Source organism: Xenopus tropicalis, chromosome 5 (genome assembly GCF_000004195.4).
Source record: "Xenopus tropicalis strain Nigerian chromosome 5, UCB_Xtro_10.0, whole genome shotgun sequence".
Taxonomy (NCBI): Eukaryota; Metazoa; Chordata; class Amphibia; order Anura; family Pipidae; genus Xenopus; species Xenopus tropicalis.
The window spans coordinates 66,184,138-66,206,286 of NC_030681.2; the positions used below are offsets into that span (position 1 = coordinate 66,184,138).

At 34.8% G+C, this 22,149-nt stretch overlaps 1 protein-coding gene across 50 annotated transcripts in view; it reads right to left on the bottom strand.

The window, feature by feature from the left end:
* Nucleotides 1-22,149, bottom strand: part of trdn (triadin) — a 245,141-nt gene that overhangs the window by 189,484 nt on the left and 33,508 nt on the right. For 47 of the 50 annotated variants that reach the window (XM_031902115.1, XM_031902106.1, XM_031902107.1 and 44 more), the window contains exons 3-6: nucleotides 19,294-19,335; nucleotides 12,989-13,042; nucleotides 10,685-10,816; nucleotides 3,629-3,658 (exon numbers count right to left, since the gene is read on the bottom strand). In XM_031902115.1, coding sequence (XP_031757975.1) covers nucleotides 3,629-3,658; nucleotides 10,685-10,816; nucleotides 12,989-13,042; nucleotides 19,294-19,335 — 258 coding nt within the window. The remainder of the gene's footprint in view (nucleotides 1-3,628; nucleotides 3,659-10,684; nucleotides 10,817-12,988; nucleotides 13,043-19,293; nucleotides 19,336-22,149) is intronic. The other 3 variants (XM_031902116.1, XM_031902094.1, XM_031902091.1) reach the window with 2 other exon arrangements.

Consider the following 22,149-nt stretch of genomic DNA (forward strand, 5'->3'; position numbering starts at 1 on the left):
TTCATCCCAGGGTATTAAATGAGCTGAGCGCTGTGATTGCCAAACCTCTTCACTTAATTTTTCAGGATTCATTGAGGTCTGGCATGGTGCCGAGAGACTGGCGGATTGCTAATGTGGTGCCGTTATTTAAAAAGGGATCCCGTTCTCAGCCTGAAAACTATAGGCCTGTTAGTCTGACATCAGTAGTAGGAAAACTTCTGGAAGGGGTAATAAGGGATAGGGTACTTGAATACATTGCAGTTCACAATACTATTAGTTTGTGCCAGCATGGTTTTATGCGTAACAGATCTTGCCAGACTAATTTAGTCGCCTTTTATGAGGAGGTGAGCAGGAACCTTGATGCTGGAATGGCAGTTGATGTCATCTACTTGGACTTTGCTAAAGCGTTTGATACAGTACCTCACAGAAGGTTAATGATCAAATTAAGGAATATTGGCCTAGAACATAATATTTGTAATTGGATAGAGAACTGGCTGAAGGATAGAGTACAAAGAGTGGTTGTAAATGGAACATTTTCTAATTGGACCAGTGTGGTTAGTGGAGTACTGCAGGGGTCAGTCCTTGGGCCTTTGCTTTTTATCTTGTTTATTAATGACCTGGAGGTGGGCATAGACAGTACTGTTTCTATTTTTGCTGATGACACAAAATTGTGCAAAACTATAAGTTCCATGCAGGATGCTGCCGCTTTGCAGAGCGATTTGACAAAATTAGATAACTGGGCAGCAAACTGGAAAATGAGGTTCAATGTTGATAAGTGCAAAGTTATGCACTTTGGTAGAAATAATATAAATGCAAACTATCTACTGAATGGTAGTGTGTTGGGGGTATCCTTAATGGAGAAGGATCTAGGGGTTTTTGTTGATAACAAGTTGTCTAATTCCAGGCAGTGTCATTCTGTGGCTACTAAAGCAAATAAAGTGCTGTCTTGTATAAAAAAGGGCATTGACTCAAGGGATGAGAACATAATTTTGCCCCTTTATAGGTCCCTGGTAAGGCCTCACCTTGAGTATGCGGTGCAGTTTTGGGCTCCAGTCCTTAAGAGGGATATTAATGAGCTGGAGAAAGTGCAGAGACGTGCAACTAAACTGGTTAAGGGGATGGAAGATTTAAACTATGAGGTGAGACTGTCGAGGTTGAGGTTGTTTTCTCTGGAAAAGAGGCGCTTGCGAGGGGACATGATTACTCTGTACAAGTACATTAGAGGGGATTATAGGCAGTTGGGGGATGTTCTTTTTTCCCATAAAAACAATCAACGCACCAGAGGTCACCCCTTTAGATTAGAGGAACGGAGCTTCCATTTGAAGCAGCGTAGGTGGTTTTTCACAGTGAGGGCAGTGAGGTTGTGGAATGCCCTTCCTAGGGATGTGGTAATGGCAGATTCTGTTAATGCCTTTAAGAGGGGCCTGGATGAGTTCTTGATCAATCAGAATATCCAAGGCTATTGTGATACTAATATCTACAATTAGTACTAGTGGTTGTATATATAGTGTATGTATGTGAGTGTATAGATTGGTAGGTGTGGGTTAGGTGTGCTGGGTTTACTTGGATGGGTTGAACTTGATGGACACTGGTCTTTTTTCAACCCTATGTAACTATGTAACTATGTAACTATATATACAATATATATGCACTATATGCTGTAAATTCAGTAAGTTTACCATTTCTGAAAACTATGAAACATACTAAAAAACATAAAACATAAAAAATACATAAGTCTACCTGATACCTTTTCACAGCTTTCTAGTAAGTAGTCAGTCAGCTGTGCATAAGAAATAAATGTAGCAAGCGAAACAAAATATAAACTTTTAGATGCACTTAAAAGGCTCTCACTAAGTTTTAGAAGTACTTTGCACCTGCTGCTTGTGAGTAAAAATCAATGCAGAGGTCCTTTTTGAGCTTAATGAGTGTGTGCTAATCAATAGTGTGCCACAGTTAATAATGATTACCTTAAACAAGCAAGCAGAAATTTTATGGTGAGGTATTCTAAAAGGATCCAAAAAGCTCTCCAATGTAAAATTAAACCAGTAAAAGACTTCTTAAAACAGTGAGAATTCACGTAAATTCTGCAAAACACATAGCTTTCGCTTACAAATACACCCTCTGTATTAAAAAAAGGGGTTTTACTGTGTTATTTTACAATGGAAGGCTTCTGGTCACTCCATGTTTTTATTCCCCAAATCCATGGTGTATATATTTCACCATATATATCTGCATATACTTGTCATCAGATCTACCAAGAATGCAGAAAGTTATTGCTTTAGTCTCTGAATCTAGCAAATACAAACTCATTGCAGCTTCATGCAAAATAATTCCACCAGAATTTCTATCAAAACATTGTGACACGAATGGGGAATTAAATAAAAGTTGTAAATAAAAAAAAAAATGTGCACAAATAAGAATAAAAAATGTAATTTAGCAATGTAATATTCTTCATTAGACTGTTGCATTGTGAATTTTAATTGCACATTGCAAACTTTTTAAGTCATGTTTTAATGTAGTGTAATCCATTGGAGCACACTTAACAACTTTTAAGAAGTTACTGTATATTACAAACACTGCATAATATTGCAAACAAAAACACTTGCAAATGTTTCCACTGTCGGAAGTGGTAGCAAAAATTTTCAGCATTCACAAAAGATAAATTAAATTAATGCAAAGTCATATTTATTAGCACAGGGGCATACATTTTGTATTGTAAATATTTTTCTGTACCGACTTTTATTAAATTCCTCCCTAGAACTTGCTATTAAATGTTTAGTGAAAAAATGCCCACACTTGTTTCTCCATCCACAAATGTGATTCAGATAGTGTTTGATCAAAATATAGTAACTGTCATGGAAGTTTAAAAAATAACAAAATTGAGATTTATATATGCATCTGTAAACAGATGCATATATAAATATTTTACAGTAGCCGCCACGGATTATAGTAACGTCCCCACTTTTTGTTTGGCCCAAGGCCATTTTGATTTCCCCATTCTGTTGCAGACCTTGCATCTGTATGAGAGGAGATTAGAAAAAATATTCTTTCCTTTAGTTAACACTTAAGACAGATACATATAATAACTATTGTTGGTTTCAAACTTACTTTACTTTTTGTGACACGTTGCATTCTGCAGCACTTTGATTCCTATGTTTTTTTCTAAGTAGTCTAAATAGTTTTTCTAAATAATAATGCACTATTTTCCATGTATTAGTTCATTATGTTTCAGATCTCACTAAGCAGTTTTAGACTTGCTTTATAGATTCCTATTTTCTTATTCATTAAAAAAGATGTTTTCTTAGTTATGATTTCCTTTTTAATGTACTAATGACCTAATTAGTATTTTATATGGAGAATTTAAACAGCATTGTGATATTATTAAAATAAGTTTACATTGTTTTATTCATTTATCCTATTCCTCAACAATAAACAGATATTAAACCGATATGTTCTGAAAGAACAGAATAATCAGTAGAATAATAGAAATACAGGCAACATTACTTTTTTTAAACTATATATGAACTACAAATTCTAGTTTGTTCGCCAGGTCTAGGGTGGAGTGCATCATCTCAGTTGCAGTTCAGTTGCAGTAACTACATCAGTAAAATAAGTAATAAAAAAGATGACAAAAAAATTTTTTACTCACCTATTTTCTTTACAGGAGGCTCAGCATGCCCTTTAGAGGGGTGATTAAAATTTAGACAAAAAAAAAAAATCATAGTTAGATTTTGTAACATACATTGTATAGTAGACAATTGCTACAATAATAAGCATTTTACATTTTTCATGCTGTTTGAACATCATATACAACCACACTATGGCAACATGAAAAATATTTTTGTTGCAACACAAGAGGGTTGATTCACTAAAGTGCGATAACGCTTATCGCATGGTTTTTTGCATTAAAATAGACACGAAAAAATGTGCGATTCGCTAAAGTATTATCGCATGCGTTAAGTCGCATATCGCATGCGTTAATTAGCGTGCAACCAAATGCGTTGATTTTTCCCCATTGCATTATTAAAAACACTTAGACGCGCTAAATATCGCATTAGTCTATGCGAACATTAACACCTACTTGGGGCAGGTGGTTATTATAGAAAAGTACAGTTCATGAGCTTTTGGCAATACAATATGGACTTTGCAGTGTGATTTATTCAAGTATGTGTTGGCCCTCCAGTTTGCAGGTAAATGGTCATTTTAAAAAAAAATAGTTTTACGAACATAATGGTGTGTATGGCTAACATGGCGTGTGCGCGTAAAGTAGCGCACGTGTGTTAATTAGCGCACGTGACAAGTAGTGTGCTGCGTTAATTAGCACGCGTTGGGTCAAATACCACACGAAAATAGTCTTCGCGATTTAAATAACGCAAACAGCATCGCGTCTAAATTAACACAAATATCCTTTTAGTGAATCATGCAAAAGATGCGAAAAATAAGACGCAATAACATTTTTAACGTATGCTATAAATATCGCTCATTTAAACGCACTTTAGTGAATCAACCCTAATTTTTTTATATTTTTCATAGGCATTGAGTTTGTAATTAAGGTTGGTAAACATGTTCCTAAGTTGGTACACAAAAGTTCTACCGCTTCTGTTTTTCAGAAAAGAAGGATTTAGTTGCTTTTAATGCTGTTTGGCACATACACACAGTTGGACAAAATTAAGTTCATGCAACTTTGGTAAAACATTATGCAAGACTATGTTATTTAAAATATATCTGTATTATGTCCAATTGGAACTAATTGCACCCTAACTAATATTAGGGTGCAACACTAAACTCAAGAGAAAGTTTTCCTTAATGTAATGGTTAATTTTTTGTTATTAAGAAGACTTCTCATCTTGAGGTTATTATTACTTTTTTTTGTAGCTTAAATTTTCTTTAAAAAAAGAAAGAGCATCACATTAAGATGCATTTAGGGTATATTGCGTAGTAATAAAGCATAGTTAAGTGCTATGGTTGACATTTGCAATGACCATTATAATTTAAACAAAAGAAATTATTGCTTGCATGATAAAGAAACAAAAGCATTACATGATTAGACAGTAACAGAAATGCAGTCACAAATGTGGTGCATTAACAGACTGGCAGTGGTATGAGGTGTGATGATCCCTATTGGTATAACATCTTTAGGAGGGTGTTGATGCCAATCCATATAATTCCCATGGGGACCATATGTCCAGATAATGTTCCATTATGTTTTGGATGATTTCATTTCCAGACTCAAAAATTGAATTGGCCTTTACTCTGATAATTATTTCAGCCATGGTGGGTGGCCCAGAAAGAAATGGATTATTTAATCTACCCTACTCCTGGTTACTGAGGTAAGTTTAGGGTTATAGTTATCATCAGTTATGCACTATTGATATCAGAAAGTATGAGATTTCAGCACTTCTGTAGTTAAACTTAAATTACATTAAACTTGTAGATTTTAATGGAACCTAAATTTTAACTAGTTACTATATTTAACTATCTTACAAAATTACACAAATATTATGCCATATGAATTCACAAAAATACAACTGGGCCAAGAATCAGAGACAAAGAATTAATTGTCAATTATATCCAAAAATGGATAGTGAAAACAAAAATCATACAACATTTTACATACAGGGCGTCCTATGTCTATATACTATGCTACTCCAAAACTTTAATTGGACTTAATGCCCGCATGATTTATGAGGCATTAATCAAATGCGATTGAAAATACAAAAACCTTCTTTATTGTACCACTGCCAACATTAAATAAAATAAAATACCAAACCCATAAAACCAAAACAAGCACTAGAAAAAAATGGGAGGGGCCCTAACACATGCAATAATAATATATAATATATAGTATAGTAAAGTTATCAAGCGCAGCCAATATTATAACAATCGTACATTGATAAATGGGCCCCTCAAAGTTATTAAAACAGAGGCTCCTCCCCTTAATATCACCCCTAGCTTTAAAGAAGCTTTTTAAGGTTCCATTACAAATGGAAACAGCATTCTTTGAAGTACCTGTGGATTTACCCTACAAAAATCTATGGCACTCTTTAGCGACATAACTGCAGTAATCCTATCTTAACTGTCAAAAATCCCTCCTGAATAAATTGGGTTCCTGTATCATATCCTGGGTGGGGAAAATAAATGGCTTTATCACCCAAACTGGACTTTGCCTATAGCTGTTTTTAGAACTATTTTAAAAGATCTGCAAGGAACTTTTTTCCAATTCATTTGAGGAAAACACGTCATGTTGGCCAGGAAATCACAAGGGGGTCTGGCAGTACCAGATGTACAGCAATATTAGTATGTGCTGCATTTACGTCAAGTCTAGGCTGGGCAACCTGTCAACCTACAAACTAATTGTTCCTTATTGACTACTTTTTAAATTACCTCCTAATCTTCTAAGTTCTTTTAGACTTACACTGGAAATTTGGCAACACTGCAAAGACAAATATCGACTAGCCAATCAAGGCTCCTGATTAACATCCTTATTAGTGAACCCCTTGTTCCCCCAAGAATCGCTGATAGATTTATATCACACTGGATCATACACAATCTATTCAGGATCTGTGATCTGTCATTCAAACCACCTTCAAAAAAACTAATGACTTCCTAATAACGTATTTATTTGAAAAATTGTGTCTTCCAAAAAGAGCCCTGCCATCCAGTTTGTATCAAATTGTAACTACTCTCTCAACTGATCCCTTTCTAAAACACAGATATGTGTTGAGATGATAACTGAGAACACCTACAACCTTATCATTCAAACACTGGGAAGGCATATGGAAGAATGGTACGAAGAGAAAGCATCTATAAATCTATGCTGCTCTCATATTCCAAACCCATACAGCTGTGACATGTGACAGTGCCCTAAACAAAACAACTTTTGTAAAGGCAATGTCGTGACATCCTTCTTCCACCCAATACACTTGGATGTCTGGAACACATTGGTAAGGTAAACCAGCCCCCACAATATTACCTTAGACCAAAGTCTTATGAATTACATTCTAAGGGCTACTAGACTATATATTGTTAAGGTGTGGGTAGACCCTAACCCACCTACAATATGCTGTCTAGAATGGAGGATATGAGGAACACCAGGTTTATGAATGCTGAACTCCGTGGACCATTTACTAAATACCTCTTTAAATAATGACCTCAAAGACCAACATCTATACTTTTTACAATCAAAAAACATTAGATAATTCTTCAACAACATTTCTTTTAACCTTTTTTCCCTTTATACTTGTTCATTTCTTTGCAATGAATATGATCTTTTTGGACTATGACAAATATGCCTGTAAATCTACCTTCAACCATAAACATAACAGCCACCTTTTTTAGCATGGCAACTGTATCTGTAATGTGTGTTAGTGATGAGCGATTTTTTTTGGCAGGGATCGATTTGCAGCAAAACTCCACATTTCGACATCATCGATTTATTTCATGAAACTGCGGCAAAAAAAAAAGTCACAGCAACAAAAATGTTACAGACACAAAAATGTTGCAGAGTAAAAAAAGTTGCCAAGACAAAAATTTTGCTAATACAAAAAATGCCCATTCATTTTAATGCATTTGGAGTGAGAAAAGATGGCCATTGACTTTAATGCGTTTGGAGTTAACAAAAAAAAAAAGCGCATAAAAAGTGATGCCCATGTAAAATTTGTTGCGTGTAACATTTGTTGCCTATTGACTTCAATGTGTTTCGCAAATTGTTCATTATTGTGGATTTTTCGGCAAAACAGGACAGATTCGCTCATCACTAATGTGTATACAATAGGTCTAAAACCTATTAAAAAGTAACTTACAAAATTAAAATTACAAAAATATAAATGGTTTTGTTTGGTTTAGCTTGCTTTTTATTCACTGGAAATATAGTACAGGTGCAGGACGTTTTGATTTCTTTTTCCATGTTAAATACTGTCTACTGTAGTCAGTATTCAGTAGTAGTCAGTGTTTTTACTATTTCAATAACATTTCTCTAAATGGATCAAATACATATGAAAATTTATAATAATCATACATGATCTTGTAATTGTTTAAACCTGTACACAAATAGACTCATTGCACGTCTGCAGCCATTACTTGTAAATTTAAGCAATAACTCAGGAGCAGAAATTTAAAGATGTGTAATGAATAGTAAGAATTTATATATATATGCATTATGGAAATAATGCTTGCACACCGTTTGGACAGTTGATTTAGATGCATATGTGTACCAGACAATTAATCATCTGAATTATTTAATAATCTATCCACCACACAGCAATCTATGGCAATACATCTCCCACTGTGATAATGAAGCTTAAAATGAACACGTTAGTAGGTTAAGGTTAAAGAAATTGCTTTAAGATTCCTACTGTAATTAGTACTAGTTCTCCCTTGAATCTCTTAACATTTTTCTTCATAGCCTTCTATAAATGTGTTTTTCAGTAGAAAAAGGAATTCTACATAATTATAAACCCAGATCCATAATTTATTTGAATATATGCTTTGGGCAAAGTTTTTTTCGACTATTCTTATAGCCAGGTGTACATAAAATAACTTTATAACTATTATCTTTTCATGTGAGCAGAGAGGAGTGTTGCTTAGAATAAGTACTATACTGTGTTTTAACAAAATTCCTAGAGGGGCATATTTATTATGCTGTGTAAAAAACAGTGAGAAAATTCGCCACACATCGGCAGGCTTCGCCGTGTAAAAATGGCGTAAAAACGGCGTAAAATCGGCGTAATTGTTTTCCGTGTTTTTTCTTCCACCGGAACTTATGGAAAATAACGGCGTAATATCCAGCGTTCAGATGACGATTTTTTCCATTTATTTTACACAGCTTTTTACTCCGTTTTTTCGGCGAATTAGTTTTACACAGCATAATAAATACACCCCTTAGGGCGAAAATAAATGGAAAAGACCGCCGTCTGAACGCCGGATATTACGCTGTTATTTTCCATAAGTTCCGGTGGAAGAAAAAATGCATAAAAAATTATGTCGATTTTACGCCGTTTTTACACGGCGAAGCTTGGCGAATTTTCTAGCCGTTTTTTAAACAGCATAATAAATTTGCCCCTTAGTGTGCAAAACTTTGTGCTGTCTTCAAATGCACAGCATGACCTTTTTAATTTAATACACTCGCTTCTAGCAATCTAGACTAGATGTGGCCATGACTAGCCTGTGCTTCTCAAATCATCCATGATAAAATATACTTGTTGAAAATAAAATATACCCAGAATGATTACACCTAATAGTTAACCAATAATAAAGGTGGGCACCAGTTTAGTTTTAGCACAGAACATCCCTGCAAAAAGACTAATCCTTTTGGCAAGGAAGTGTTTATATGCTTTTTCTGTAAATGCCAGAACAACATACTATATCTGCCAGTTAGTGCTGCTTCTGACATGAGGCAAGGTGAAAACCTTGTTTTTGGAAAGCAGTGCATGACAAGTTACCAGGGGCACAAAAAGATGACCCTGAGCCTTGTAACCTGTGCCCTGAGGAAAGGGGCATCTGCTTTGCTTTGTATATTGTACCTGTTTTATATCCTAAACATTCTTGACAAGGGGACTCCTCAATTGACCCTTCGCCTTCAGGCACCCCACTGAACCTCCTTGTTACACACCTTAATGAAACACCAGGAGACAGAGGTGGAGAAAATGGCCACAACATTTATTCACATTTTATCAAATCAATAGGACCATGCCAGCCAAACCCAGGGCAATATTCTAAAGCCATAATTCCATAAGAGGTCGCTACTATGCTCTGCCATTCCCCGCCGAAGACTTGAATGAGTATTAGACTGCCTCTACCTAGAGAGAGGATGGCCCCTAACTCTGCTACCAGCAGGAGCTGTATCACCAACCATGAGAGAAGTTCAGCAGCCCTGGATCTGCAGTGTCTCGATGATAAGCAATTCAAGCAGGCTGTCACCTAGCACAAGCAGTAGTAGCGTCTGTATCTATCAATTCAGCGTGCAGTCACAGGAGAGAACCTCCTTTCTCCCTCTTCTAAAATTACCTGTACAGTAATATTTATGGGGTGTAGGACCGTCATTCATATGAGCAACTGTGATAGGGGCAGTAACCAGGTGCAGTAACCCATAGCAACAAATACGTTGTTTGCTTTCAAATGGGGGCAATTAAATTATACATGCTGATTGATTGCTATGAGTCTAATAACTTCATGTTTAGCAGTTATACTTCTTTTAATTACTTTATTGTAAAAGTACTGAAGATAAAATGGTTTATCCTTTCTGTACTAATTATTTGTTTTAAATTGCTGTTCTTATTCTTCAGCCACACTGCTATCTGGTACTCTTCAATTAAAATATAATTAAATGTAATGAATGTTTTAACTACACATTTGCATTTTTTGCTGATTATTTCAGTACAATTAACTGCTCTGTTTTACTACAAAAGAGGAAAAAAAATATTCAGGTTCAATTTAATACTGGTAAGATGGGCTTTTTAAAATACATTGTCAACTACAAAACAGTAGGGCATTGAATGTGCCTTTGATAGAATGGTAGGGATAGTAGGCCAGAATATTTTCTTGCACCTTGAGCTTTAAATGCATTCTTTTGAAGTTTTCCAGTGCTGCTGTTTACAAAGAGATTATATGGGAAATCTATCTAAAAATTAAAATGTTTATTCTTATTGTAAGAAAGAGGGTTATATCTATGTCAAACATTAGGTAACATTAGAACAGAATAAAATACCTTTACGTTCTTCATCAAGGGATATCAAGTCAGATATAGTAATATATATTCCATAAATCCAATCAGTTGTTTCATCCACTGCTTCATGTATTATTCCGACGGGATTACTCCGGAACTTGTTAAGTGAACTTCCTGTGGGATGATAATATGTTACTACATTGTTTCCCATAAATGGGCCTCTCATATTTTGCGTAGGGCTGTAGAATAGTGCAAACAGCCATTCCCCACACATTTTCCACATAATAATATGTTACTACATTGTTTCCCATAAAAGGGCCTCTCTTATTTTGTGTAGGGCTGTAGAATAGTGCAAACAGCCATTCTTCACACATTTTCCACATATTCCAGACACTAATATATATATATATATACCCATGCCATTTTTTACCTACTGCATTTTCTATGTTTTATGATAGCCCATGCTGTTGGTGGTAGTATTACGTTGTACACAGGGATACTACACACCAGATATTTTTTGACCTTTTGCTACACTTCTATAATTATTTTGGGGTCCTTAAACACAGCACAATGTGTTCATATTGTATTTAAATGTGTTCATAGCATTAAACTTGTCATAGCTCAAAAATACATATTAGACCTATTTAATATCCAGGCTGGACCCATCCTCCCACTCTTTTGTGTTTAACTATGGGCAGAAAGCTCACAGCATCCACTGTATGCTGAAGGCCCCTTACTCATATGTAAGCACAATATTGCACTTGCCATAAAAAGGTAGGGAGGCAGAAAAATAAAGAAGTCCATAGCTATACTGAAGCAGATTTTTCTCAGTGAATGCAGGTTGTGTGTGGAAAGTTATATAGTGGATATATACCTGTGCAAATAACGTATATGTATTTGTATACATTGTAGAATAACTGTAAAAGAATTGACAGATTCAACAGACATCTTCACACAGCAGTTTACTGTGTAAAGGACTAGTAAATTAGTAGAGAACAACACTATAGGGCACATGTACGTCTGCAAGTGCAGTGAGCAAAGAGCAGTTTTGATTGCATCACCACGTTCTTCCCCACAATGCAGTGTTTTTACCAACAATTCCAGTGTCATTGTGATTCATCGTGAAACAGATGCAATTTTGTGGTGTCTGGTGTCTTTTCTGATGTTAGCTGTACAAGTTATGTTTGTGCCCTATTATTTACAAGCAAGTGTGCAGGGTCACTTTATCTGGGCTCAAGGAGAACCCTGGAGCTACCATATGGTGGTAGCTTCAGGTTTCCCTTGCATGAATAGGTGCAGCAGCTCTTGATTCAGAACAGAAAGCAGGAAGGACTGAGTTGGCTCTGAGCACAACCATATGAAAGTGCAAGGAATGCATTTTAAAGAAAGTATGAAATTGGTTTTATGTGCAACGGACTGCATGGAAATTGCGGGGACCGGAACTGCACTTGATGAGGTAAATGAGCCCTTATATCTATAATGAGGTTAATTGTTTCCATTAGTTCCGCATTTTCCTGCTTTTTATATGGGTGCATGCCATAGCCTCAGAACCAGAAAAGATGTTATAGATTAAGCTATACACTCAGTATAAACTGTTTAATAAAATCCCATTATTTCTATGGATTTATCGTTCCTAATTTTACACCCTTTGAAAGATACTCTTCTTCATTTCAACCATTATGTGTTTCCTTAAATACCAAGACTGTATAGATTTGTCTCTGTATCATTTTTTTAGTAAATAAAAAAAAAAAAAAAAAACTGTATTAAAAATGCAAGTAATACATGACAGGGGACTCATGAAGGTTATGTGCAGTATACAAAGGCCATGAATTTTATAGCCTTCGCAACTTTCCACAATCTGTTAAAAGTACAAAAATAATAACACACACAATTATAAAAAAAACTACATAGAATAGGGAATAACACCAGATGCCATTGCAGTATTTGTATATATTAACCCTGCATAGTGCACCTCTGTTGAATCAGCAACAACTTTCAAGTTCCCCAAACCGATTGACATCTCGCTATAGTTATGTAAATAACCTCTCTTTAAGTACTGTTTACCACCATTTCTGTACCACCATTTCTGCCTGCAGTGTTGCACTGAACTATTTTTCTTAAAATACAAATTAAAAAAAACAGGCTTACAATTCAAGCAGCACACAGGACAATTTTTTTTTTAGCTTAAATGAAAAATTCAAAAGTAATGATGTATTCCCATTATAATTTGTGGCATTTATTTAAAATGTTTAGTTAAAGAAAGCATCACAGAAGAAGGTTAGTAACAACCAGTCTATGGGTTAAATCTTCCTGAAAAAGCATGCTAATGATTTGAATGAACCTTGCCTAGAAAGCTCTCAGCTTCCATCAAAACCTTGCCATCAGCAGGCTGATGAGGTCCTATTGGAACAAAGCAAACATTAGGAAATAAAATAGGACAACAGAACAGCATACCCACAGCACACAGTGCAAGCAAGGCAACATGAACATGTTTAGCTGATGATAAAAACCCCCTGATCTACGCAGCGCTAGTCCTTGAATTTTAAGTTATGTTGCTATTGTGTTGCTATATGTACAAACTATACAGATAGTGATAACTTTTCAGCAACAATAGGTCAGCTGAATGAAACTGACACCATTAATGAAGAACCAGAACATGCCCTCTTGGAATTGCCCACCGGTATACTAAAGTAATCACTATCTTGTTAGAGAGGATAAAAAAAAAATTGGCAAATCATTATTTAATATCTGCATAGGCTATGGTAAAGGGTAGAATTAAACGTAAATGTTAGAAATAAAATACAAAACTGAAGGAATCTGAAAAAAATATTATTTTAAATGCACTATTTAAAAAAGTAATTTTGTGATGGCAAACTCGAAGGGGCACATTTATGCATTTACAAACTGAAACATTTCATTTTATTTTAATTTAATTTTTAAATTTCCCTGACAGTGTTTTAATGAACTGACCCATATCTTAAGGCAGAGCAAGGTGTCAATTCAAATGGTTTCAGATGAAACGCGTGGAGGCAGATTTACTAAAACTCCTAATATTCCTCTTCTTTTTATTTAAAAAAAAATAGAATAAACTCAGTTCCATGAATTGTTGCACAATAACCTTGACTTTTTCAAATTGTCACACAAAAACCAGCATAAAAATCTGAAGCAAAAAAAACCCATCTGCCATTGGCTTCTAAATGATCTTGACAAGTTTTAGATAACATATTTTTAGAATTGTCACAGTATTGCCGCATAATAAATCTCAATTTTTTTTATTTTTAGCACTAAAAAAATCCAAACAAAAAAAAAAATCTGACCGTTATTAAATGGCTCCCTTAAATTCAGTTTTCAAATTTGTGCAATTTTGTGCATTTGAAATTTCACCAAACTTAAATGTTTACTGGTTTATTAAAAAATTAAAATATAAAAAATCAAATTAAACTTTAAAAAGAACTTAAACACATTAGATTTTTATTCTACCCATGATTTTCAATGGATCTACAAATCCTCAAAATAATTTGCAAAACTCAAAATGCTTGAATTGAAGTTCTCCCATTGACCATATGCCTCCTTCAAAATGGCCTAAAGAGTGTGCAACACAAAAATAACATTCTTAATGGAATAAACTGTGCATTAACGTTATTGAATTGTGGAATTCAATTTTTTATTCTTATTGTGTGATTTTTTTATTCTATTTATGCATAGTATTAGATAACTACCATGGTGTTCAAATTTTATAGCATTTATAAGCACAAATCCCATGTCTCAGTGCTATAAAAGTGAGTTAATATATTTTAGAAAAAAGTCAAGTAGGAAAACACTACCTGTAATGAAGCACATGGGCCAAGCATATTCTATGAAGATGGGTAAGTGGAAAACAAAAGGGTATGGGGGGCAAGAAACTGGAATATTACAGTGAAGGAAGAGAAAGATAAATGTAAACAATTTGGGAGGTAAAAGCGAAGAGAATATACTTTACAAGTGAAGGGTACCTAAGGTGAGAAAAATGTAAACTAACTGAAATGGATTAGAGTAAGAGAAGACATTTATTTTATGCTAGTTATGGGAAAGTAAACATGCAAATTATTATTTAGTTAAATCAGGATGTATTAAGCATATAGCCCACTAAACATAATGAATACCATATACCGTCTCCTCCCTAATGATACAATAGGTAATATTTGTACATTTTATTACACATCAGTATCAGTATTTTGTTTTTTACAGCAGATAATACTATATTTTCACCAGAATAACATCTTGTTGTTCTCTACTGTTGTACTGTTGTTTTTAAGAATCATTTTACAGATGAAATGCACACTATATAATAGTTATATTGAATATTATACTTATAGGTTACTCAGTGAATCATGCTTTTGCCTTGACAAATGCAATTTCCTTCTTATTATTAAAGTGTTCATTGATTCAGTGACAGATAAGTGCTAAGAAAGCCAAAACTAAATTACAATACTAAATTACAATTATGGTGTAAGTATTATGCTATTACTATTTATAAAGACTGGCTGCATTTCCAACTCTGTAAATGGAATATTCTAAATATCTGAAATGTGAATTGTTACTTAGCATCCAATACAGTGAGACTATCAAACTGCAGGTCTCAAGGGTCTTAACAGGGCAGTTATAAGGGCAAGTGGATCAGTTAAAATTATTAAATCACAAAAGGCCTCAATTTCTTGCATTCAAGCACAATAACTTTAAATCTTGGTACACTAAGGGGCACATTTACTAATCCACGAACGTCCGAAAAGCGTCTGAATGCGTTTTTTTCGTAATGATCGGTATTTTGCGATTTTTTTTTTTGTAAATTGTTGTGACTTTTTCGTAGCCGTTACGACTTATTCGTAAATTGTCACGACTTTTTCGTAGCGTTACGACTTGCGCGAATTGTCGTGACTTTTTCGTAGCCGTCACGCTGAGTACGAAAGTTTCGGATTTGGGGGGAGCATTAGGTTGAATATTGCCTTGATATTTTCTGCTTTGAACTTTTGCATTGGTAGGTGGTTACTGGAGAACATGCACCCAATCTGCTAAAAGTCATGATTACTGCTAATAGAAAACTGTCATTCAGAGTATAGGCCATGCCTGTACTCTAAACTAACATTAATTACTTCTAGCACTGCTAAAGGTTAATTTGTGTTTTTACTCTACCCAATCACTGAGAGTGAATGGCCTTTTAAAAACCAAGCCCCCCCTCAGTCTGGTTAACATATTCTTAGCATTCTAGTAAGAATCTTTGTTTTCCTAGCTCATATCTGTGAACTGAATCTATCTATATTTTCTGTGTATAACCCAGCTTAACTAAGGGTGGATTTATCAATGTTTGAATGAAAATTGTTTTCCATGATTCAAATTTTTTTGTGCTAAAACTCATGAATGAGTCTCAAATGTTCAGTATTTAATAAGTGCAAATAATGTGAAAAACTTGAATGTAAAAACTTTGACATCTAAATTGAATTCAAGTAGAAGTCAATTGGAGTTGTCCTAGGCAAAATGTAAGACATTTTTTCAGATTTTTTCAAATTTCTTTGAGAGTTTGTAGACCCAGTAAAAGTCATAGGTAGAATCTGAAATCAATGCATTAGAGTTTTTTAATGGTTTTATTTTGTTTTTAAGATTAAGCACTTGAGTTTAGTATACTTTTGAGTTGCTCAACTCTGAAACTACAATTAGTACACACATAAATAAGTGTCCCCAACTAATACCTGCTGTACTGTACACACTAGGGCATATTTATTATGCTGTGTAAAAAATGGTGAGAAAATTTGCAGGCTTCGCCATGTAAAAACAACATAAAATCTGCGTTATTTTTTTACGCCATTTTTTCAGCGAATTAGTTTTACACAGCATAATAAATACTCCCCACTGTGTACTAAGGGAGCTTCCCTGTGTCGGTAATGGCCCGACACCAGAAGCTCTGTGCTCTGCCACTAGGACCCTACTCTGAATACCTTACAATTCAGCTTAGGCATAATATTGCATTTTGCAAAACAAAGAAACAAAAACGACTGAAACAAGCACAAAAGTAGCAATCCATTATGCTTTTTTTTTTTTTTACAAAGCATCTAAAGGACAGTAAAGTAAATTCTCAGAATTTGCAGTAAATTGTTACTGCAATTGTTACTGCAATATGACTTTTTTAACTTGAAGGCGTAAGGCATCATTATCTGATTTGAAGTTACTGCACCAGAAAAAACTTAATGCAAAGAAAAGTCGTGTATGCTATTTTGTTAATACTGCATGAAACTTATTTTTCAGAATATAAATATTATAATATGGCCTTTTAAACAATTTTTATTGCTAATGGCTGTTATTGGCACAATAACCACTATTACTGAGAATACAAAGTAAGGCAATGCAAAATAAAAAATAAAACCGACAGTAAAAGAGTCGTTTATTCTTCTTACTATAAAATGCTTTTATTAAAGCTTACTGCCCTCTTCGCTTCCGATAAAAACAATAAAATAGAAAAGCTAAAGCTTTTACTTTTTCCCTTCACTTTTTTTTTTTTTTTTTTAGAGTAGTGGTGCCTTTTTAAATTCGTCACATTTTAATATCAAAAAGACATTACTGGCAATGTACTGAAAAGAGCAGAAAAGAAAGCAAAGAAGTTAGAACTAGAAACCATTATAGCAAAACCTTCAAAAACAAAAAACCCTTTAAATACTCATATTTAATAAAACTTTTTCACAAAGCGTTTTCCTATCGTATAATTTTAAAAGTATAAATGCTCTGTGAAAAATGCAACTTTAGCAGTTCATGCTCAAAATGTTTAATATTTAAAAAAAAAAGTGAAGACTTTATGAAACAGAAATTATTGAATATAAGGTGAAGTTTAGTCATTGTCTTAATCTCTCTAAACTCTTTAATCTCCAGTGTGCTCAGCTCAGTGATTGAAGCGGCTATCATTTTATATTCACATCTTTTATCAGAAGTTGACTATAATGGCAATATTATTATTATTATTAACATTTATTTATAAAGCGCCAACATATTCTGCAGTGGTGTTATAAGCAGTAAGACACCTCACTTTATCTGTATTCATGCTCAAATCTTTAACAGCCTGACAATAATTCATGTTATTGTTACTTATCTTTCTAATTAGGCCTTCTCTATTCATATTCCTGTCTCTCTGAAACCACTGCCTGGTTGCTAGGTTAAATTTGGCCCTTGCAACCAATCATCTGTTGAAATTCTAACCTGGAGAGCTGCTGAACAAAAAGCTAAATAATTAAAAAAATGCAAATAATAAAAAAAAACTAAGGCCAAATGCAAATTGTCTAAGCATAGCATACTCCAACATCATACTAAGGGGCACATTTACTAAGACACGAATCTGAACCGAATTGGAAAAATTCCGATTTGAAAACGAACATTTTGCGACTTTTTGGTATTTTTTGCGATTTTTTCGGCGTCTTTACGACTTTTCGGAAATTGTCGCAACTTTTTCGTTACCAATACGATTTGCGCAAAAAAACGCGAGTTTTCCGTAGCCATTCCGAAAGTTGCGCAAAATCTGGCGATTTTTTCATAGCGTTACAACTTGCGCGAAAAGTTGCGCCTTTTTCGTAGCGTTAAAACTTAAAAGGTGCGACGTTTTGCGCAAGTTTTAACGCTACGAAAAAATCGCAACTTTTTGCGCAAGTTTTAACGCTACAAAAAATCGCCAGATTTTGCGCAACTTTCGGAATGGCTATGAAAAACTCGCGTTTTTTCGCACAAATCGTATTAGTAACGAAAAAGTTGCGACAATTTTCCGAAAAAATCGCAAAATACCGATCATTACGAAAAAAACGCAATCGGACGCATTCGGCCCGTTCGTGGGTTAGTAAATGTGCCCCTAAGAGTAATTTAAAAGTGAGCAATCCCTTTAAGCATATGCAATTTTGAAGATACAATTCAAGATGTTGTTTGTTCCTAACTCAAGCAAGTTGTCACATAAATTTACTTGCAGCAACCCAGAATTATAATTTGTTTTAATACAATCCAATTATTAAAACCATATAAAAGAAGGAAATCAGTCCATTTGCTTTTAATTTTAAACTGTCTTGAAGTTATCATTTCAGTTTGCCCAAGTAAAAGCCATATTGAGTATTCCAGCCCATTGCAGTTTATTTCTTTATCAGTCATATTTTATGATTTAGCTATCTATAGTTTGTGCATAGAATGGCATTAAATTGGAGGGTGGGGTATAGTTTGTCTAGTTTATTTTTCATAAACTGTATATGTATATTTAAAGATTTTTATTTGTTTTTGTTTTTTTTTTAATTTAATTTAGATTCTATTTTAGCTTGATCTATTTAGAACTATAAATGCTTTAAGTAATATTTTACATTTTAGTGCATGTGATCCTGTTACTTTCTTTTGCATATATATGTGGGGCATATTTAAAATGAAATAATATAATAATGTCTAATGTTACAATTATTGATGTGTTCTTCTGCTTGGATTGCCATTTTCTGCATTGTGAAGTGCTGCTTTGTAGAAAAACAATGTTTTAATTAGTAGCTTAATAATGCAAACCTGTGCAAGGCAAACACAAATACCAAGACATCTGTAAGAGCACATGTTGTTAATAATTAAACAAATAAACAGTAAATAAAAATAAAACACTGCAGACAGAATAGATTTACCAGGTGGTAAACAGGGATCGTCACAGTACTGTGTAATAGTGTCTATTGATGATGGTGGTGATGATGATGATGATGGCAGGAACATTCATGGCATGGCCAATAGAAAAAGGAAGGAAACATGTTAGAATTTTTGCTGTGAACATTTCATAGTAAGATTTGATGTACTGCAAACTAGCAGGTGGGTGAAAGCCTTAAAAGAAAAATTAAGTTTCTGTAACCAAGACCAGATACTGAATGGATTTGTAATGAAGAAACAATACTTTCACATGTTAAAATGTAGCAAACCCAAATGTTTGCTTTAAAAAACCACTAAATATCTGTATTACAAAGTATTGTGTTATTATCTTTTAAGATACAGTATGATGCAACACCTTAAATATAGTAATAACTAGATAGATAGATAGATAGATACAGTAGATAGATAGATAGATAGATAGATGATAGATGATAGATAGATCAATATAGATCTTTTTAAAGAGGTTTGTGCACACAGTAAAACCAGTTTTTACAGTCAAACAATTTATATCAGAGCAAATTCTCCTTTGTCTGTATTTCACTAACATCAGTGTGCGTACACCTTTTCCTAGAAAACAATGGGTTGTTTAGACCCTAATAGGAAATTTTCATATGAGAAAAATACAAATCTTTACAAATTTCTCCAGAATCTTTTATCCCACCAAAACTTTGTAATGCTATAACTGTTTTCATATTCAGTTTCAACCATTCCAACTTCAAAGTTTGTTATACTGGGGAGACCAGAGGGAAAAAAACTTTATTACAGTTGCTTATATCAAAGTGAAGCATTTAGAAAGCAACTTAGAAAATGTAGTGATGCGCTGCGGCCAAGGATCATGCTGAGGCAGACAGGTAGCAGCCAGGGGTGAGGACGCAGCAGGAGTGGGGGCCATAGTTTGAGAACTAACTATAGTCCAGCCCCCCATCAGTCTGAGGGACCATGAATAGGGGACCCCCTATTAAAAAAGTTTGAGGACTCCTGGGTTAGACAGGGAACTTCTCAGTAAGTGGTCAAATCAAATAAGCATCTCTCTCTTTCTTCTCTCTCTTGCTGTATTTTACCTTTAAAATGGAAACAAAGGATGAAAAACCAAACTGATATTTCTTATGCGTGAAACATATATATTTTCTAGTTATGCCCATGGAATTCATATCCTCAGCTACATGTAATTGTTTGTTTACACTTACTGTACATACAAACTGAGCAGGTTTTATTGAGACATTTGATATATACCAAAAATAACGGTGTGCTGTTTATATCAGGGGTTTCTATCAAGTCTGCTTATCTTTGTTAGACAACCAAATTAAATAAAAATAGGCATGAGGTATTTTTTTGGGATTCACAGCAAATTCAGTGTTTCAATTTGCAGTAAAATGTTTTGCTGCAAAAATGAAATAAAATAATATGCTGCAGTAAAAGAAAAGCAGAAAAAAACACTGTATGACCTCAAAGCATTTGGCAGAAAATGCAAATACAATGCTTCAATGCATGTGGAGTGAGCAAAGACTCCCACTGACTTCAATGCATTTAAAAAAAAATTGCAGAAAAAATGCTCATTGACTTCAATGTGTTCTACGATTAAAAAAAATGCGGGAAAAATTTGGATTGGATACAATCGATAATATCGTATCGGCGAACCGAAATTTTCGTACCGAACGATTGTAAACAGCGGGAAAACCTTTCCGACTTTGATCCTTCTGTGCATGATTTTGAAAGCTTCCCATAGGAATCAATGGCACTCTGCAGCTCCAACCTGGCCCAAGGAAAGTCTCCCATAGGGCTCAATGGCACTCTGCAGCTCCAACCTGGCCCAAGGAAAGTCTCCCATAGGGCTCAATGGCACTCTGCAGCTCCAACCCGGCCCAAGGAAAGTCTCCCATAGGGCTCAATGGCACTCTGCAGCTCCAACCTGGCCCAAGGAAAGTCTCCCATAGGGCTCAATGGCACTCTGCAGCTCCAACCTGGCCCAAGGAAAGTCTCCCATAGGGCTCAATGGCACTCTGCAGCTCCAACCTGGCCCAAGGAAAGTCTCCCATAGGGCTCAATGGCACTCTGCAGCTCCAACCTGGCCCAAGGAAAGTCACGATAACCAAGCTTGAATGAATCTGAAACTTGCATACTCGGCGCGACAATATGATTTTGTTGCACAAACTTTGTCCCAAGGTACTAAATTGTAGTGCAAGGTACGAAATTGTCGTGCAAAATACGCTCGGAGCATTCAAACGAATGCTCAGAGTGTTCGTGCATTAATAAATGTTCCCCTAAGTTGGGAGCACAGGATAAAAAAAACTTGTGTAACAACCCCAAATCAAGATAACAACTTAATATGGCATCTTAAGCTGTTAACAACTTTAAGATGAATCTATTTTCAGGGACAAGTTTGCCTTGGTTCTAAAACTTTATTAAATGGGAACTATCATGAATGGGAATGTACTTAACTTGGCTCAGTACTGACAGCAACTTGTGTTCTACGCAGAGAGGAGTGGGAATGGTCCAGAAAACCTGGAAAAGGCTTTAAAGGAACAGTAACACCAAAAAAATGAAAGTGTATAAAAGTAACTAAAATATAATGTGCTGCTGCCCTGCACTGGTAAAAGCTGTGTGTTTACTTCAGAAAGTCTACTATAATTTATATAAATAAGCTGCTGTGTAGCCATGGAGGCAGCCATTCAAAGGAGAAAAGGCACAGGCACATAGTAGATAACAGATAAAACACAATTGTATTCTACAGAACTTATCTGTTATCTGCTGTGTAACCTGTGCCTTTTCTCCTTTTTCCCAGCTTGAATGGCTGCCCCCGTGGCTACACAGCAGCTTATTATATAAATTATAGTAGTGTT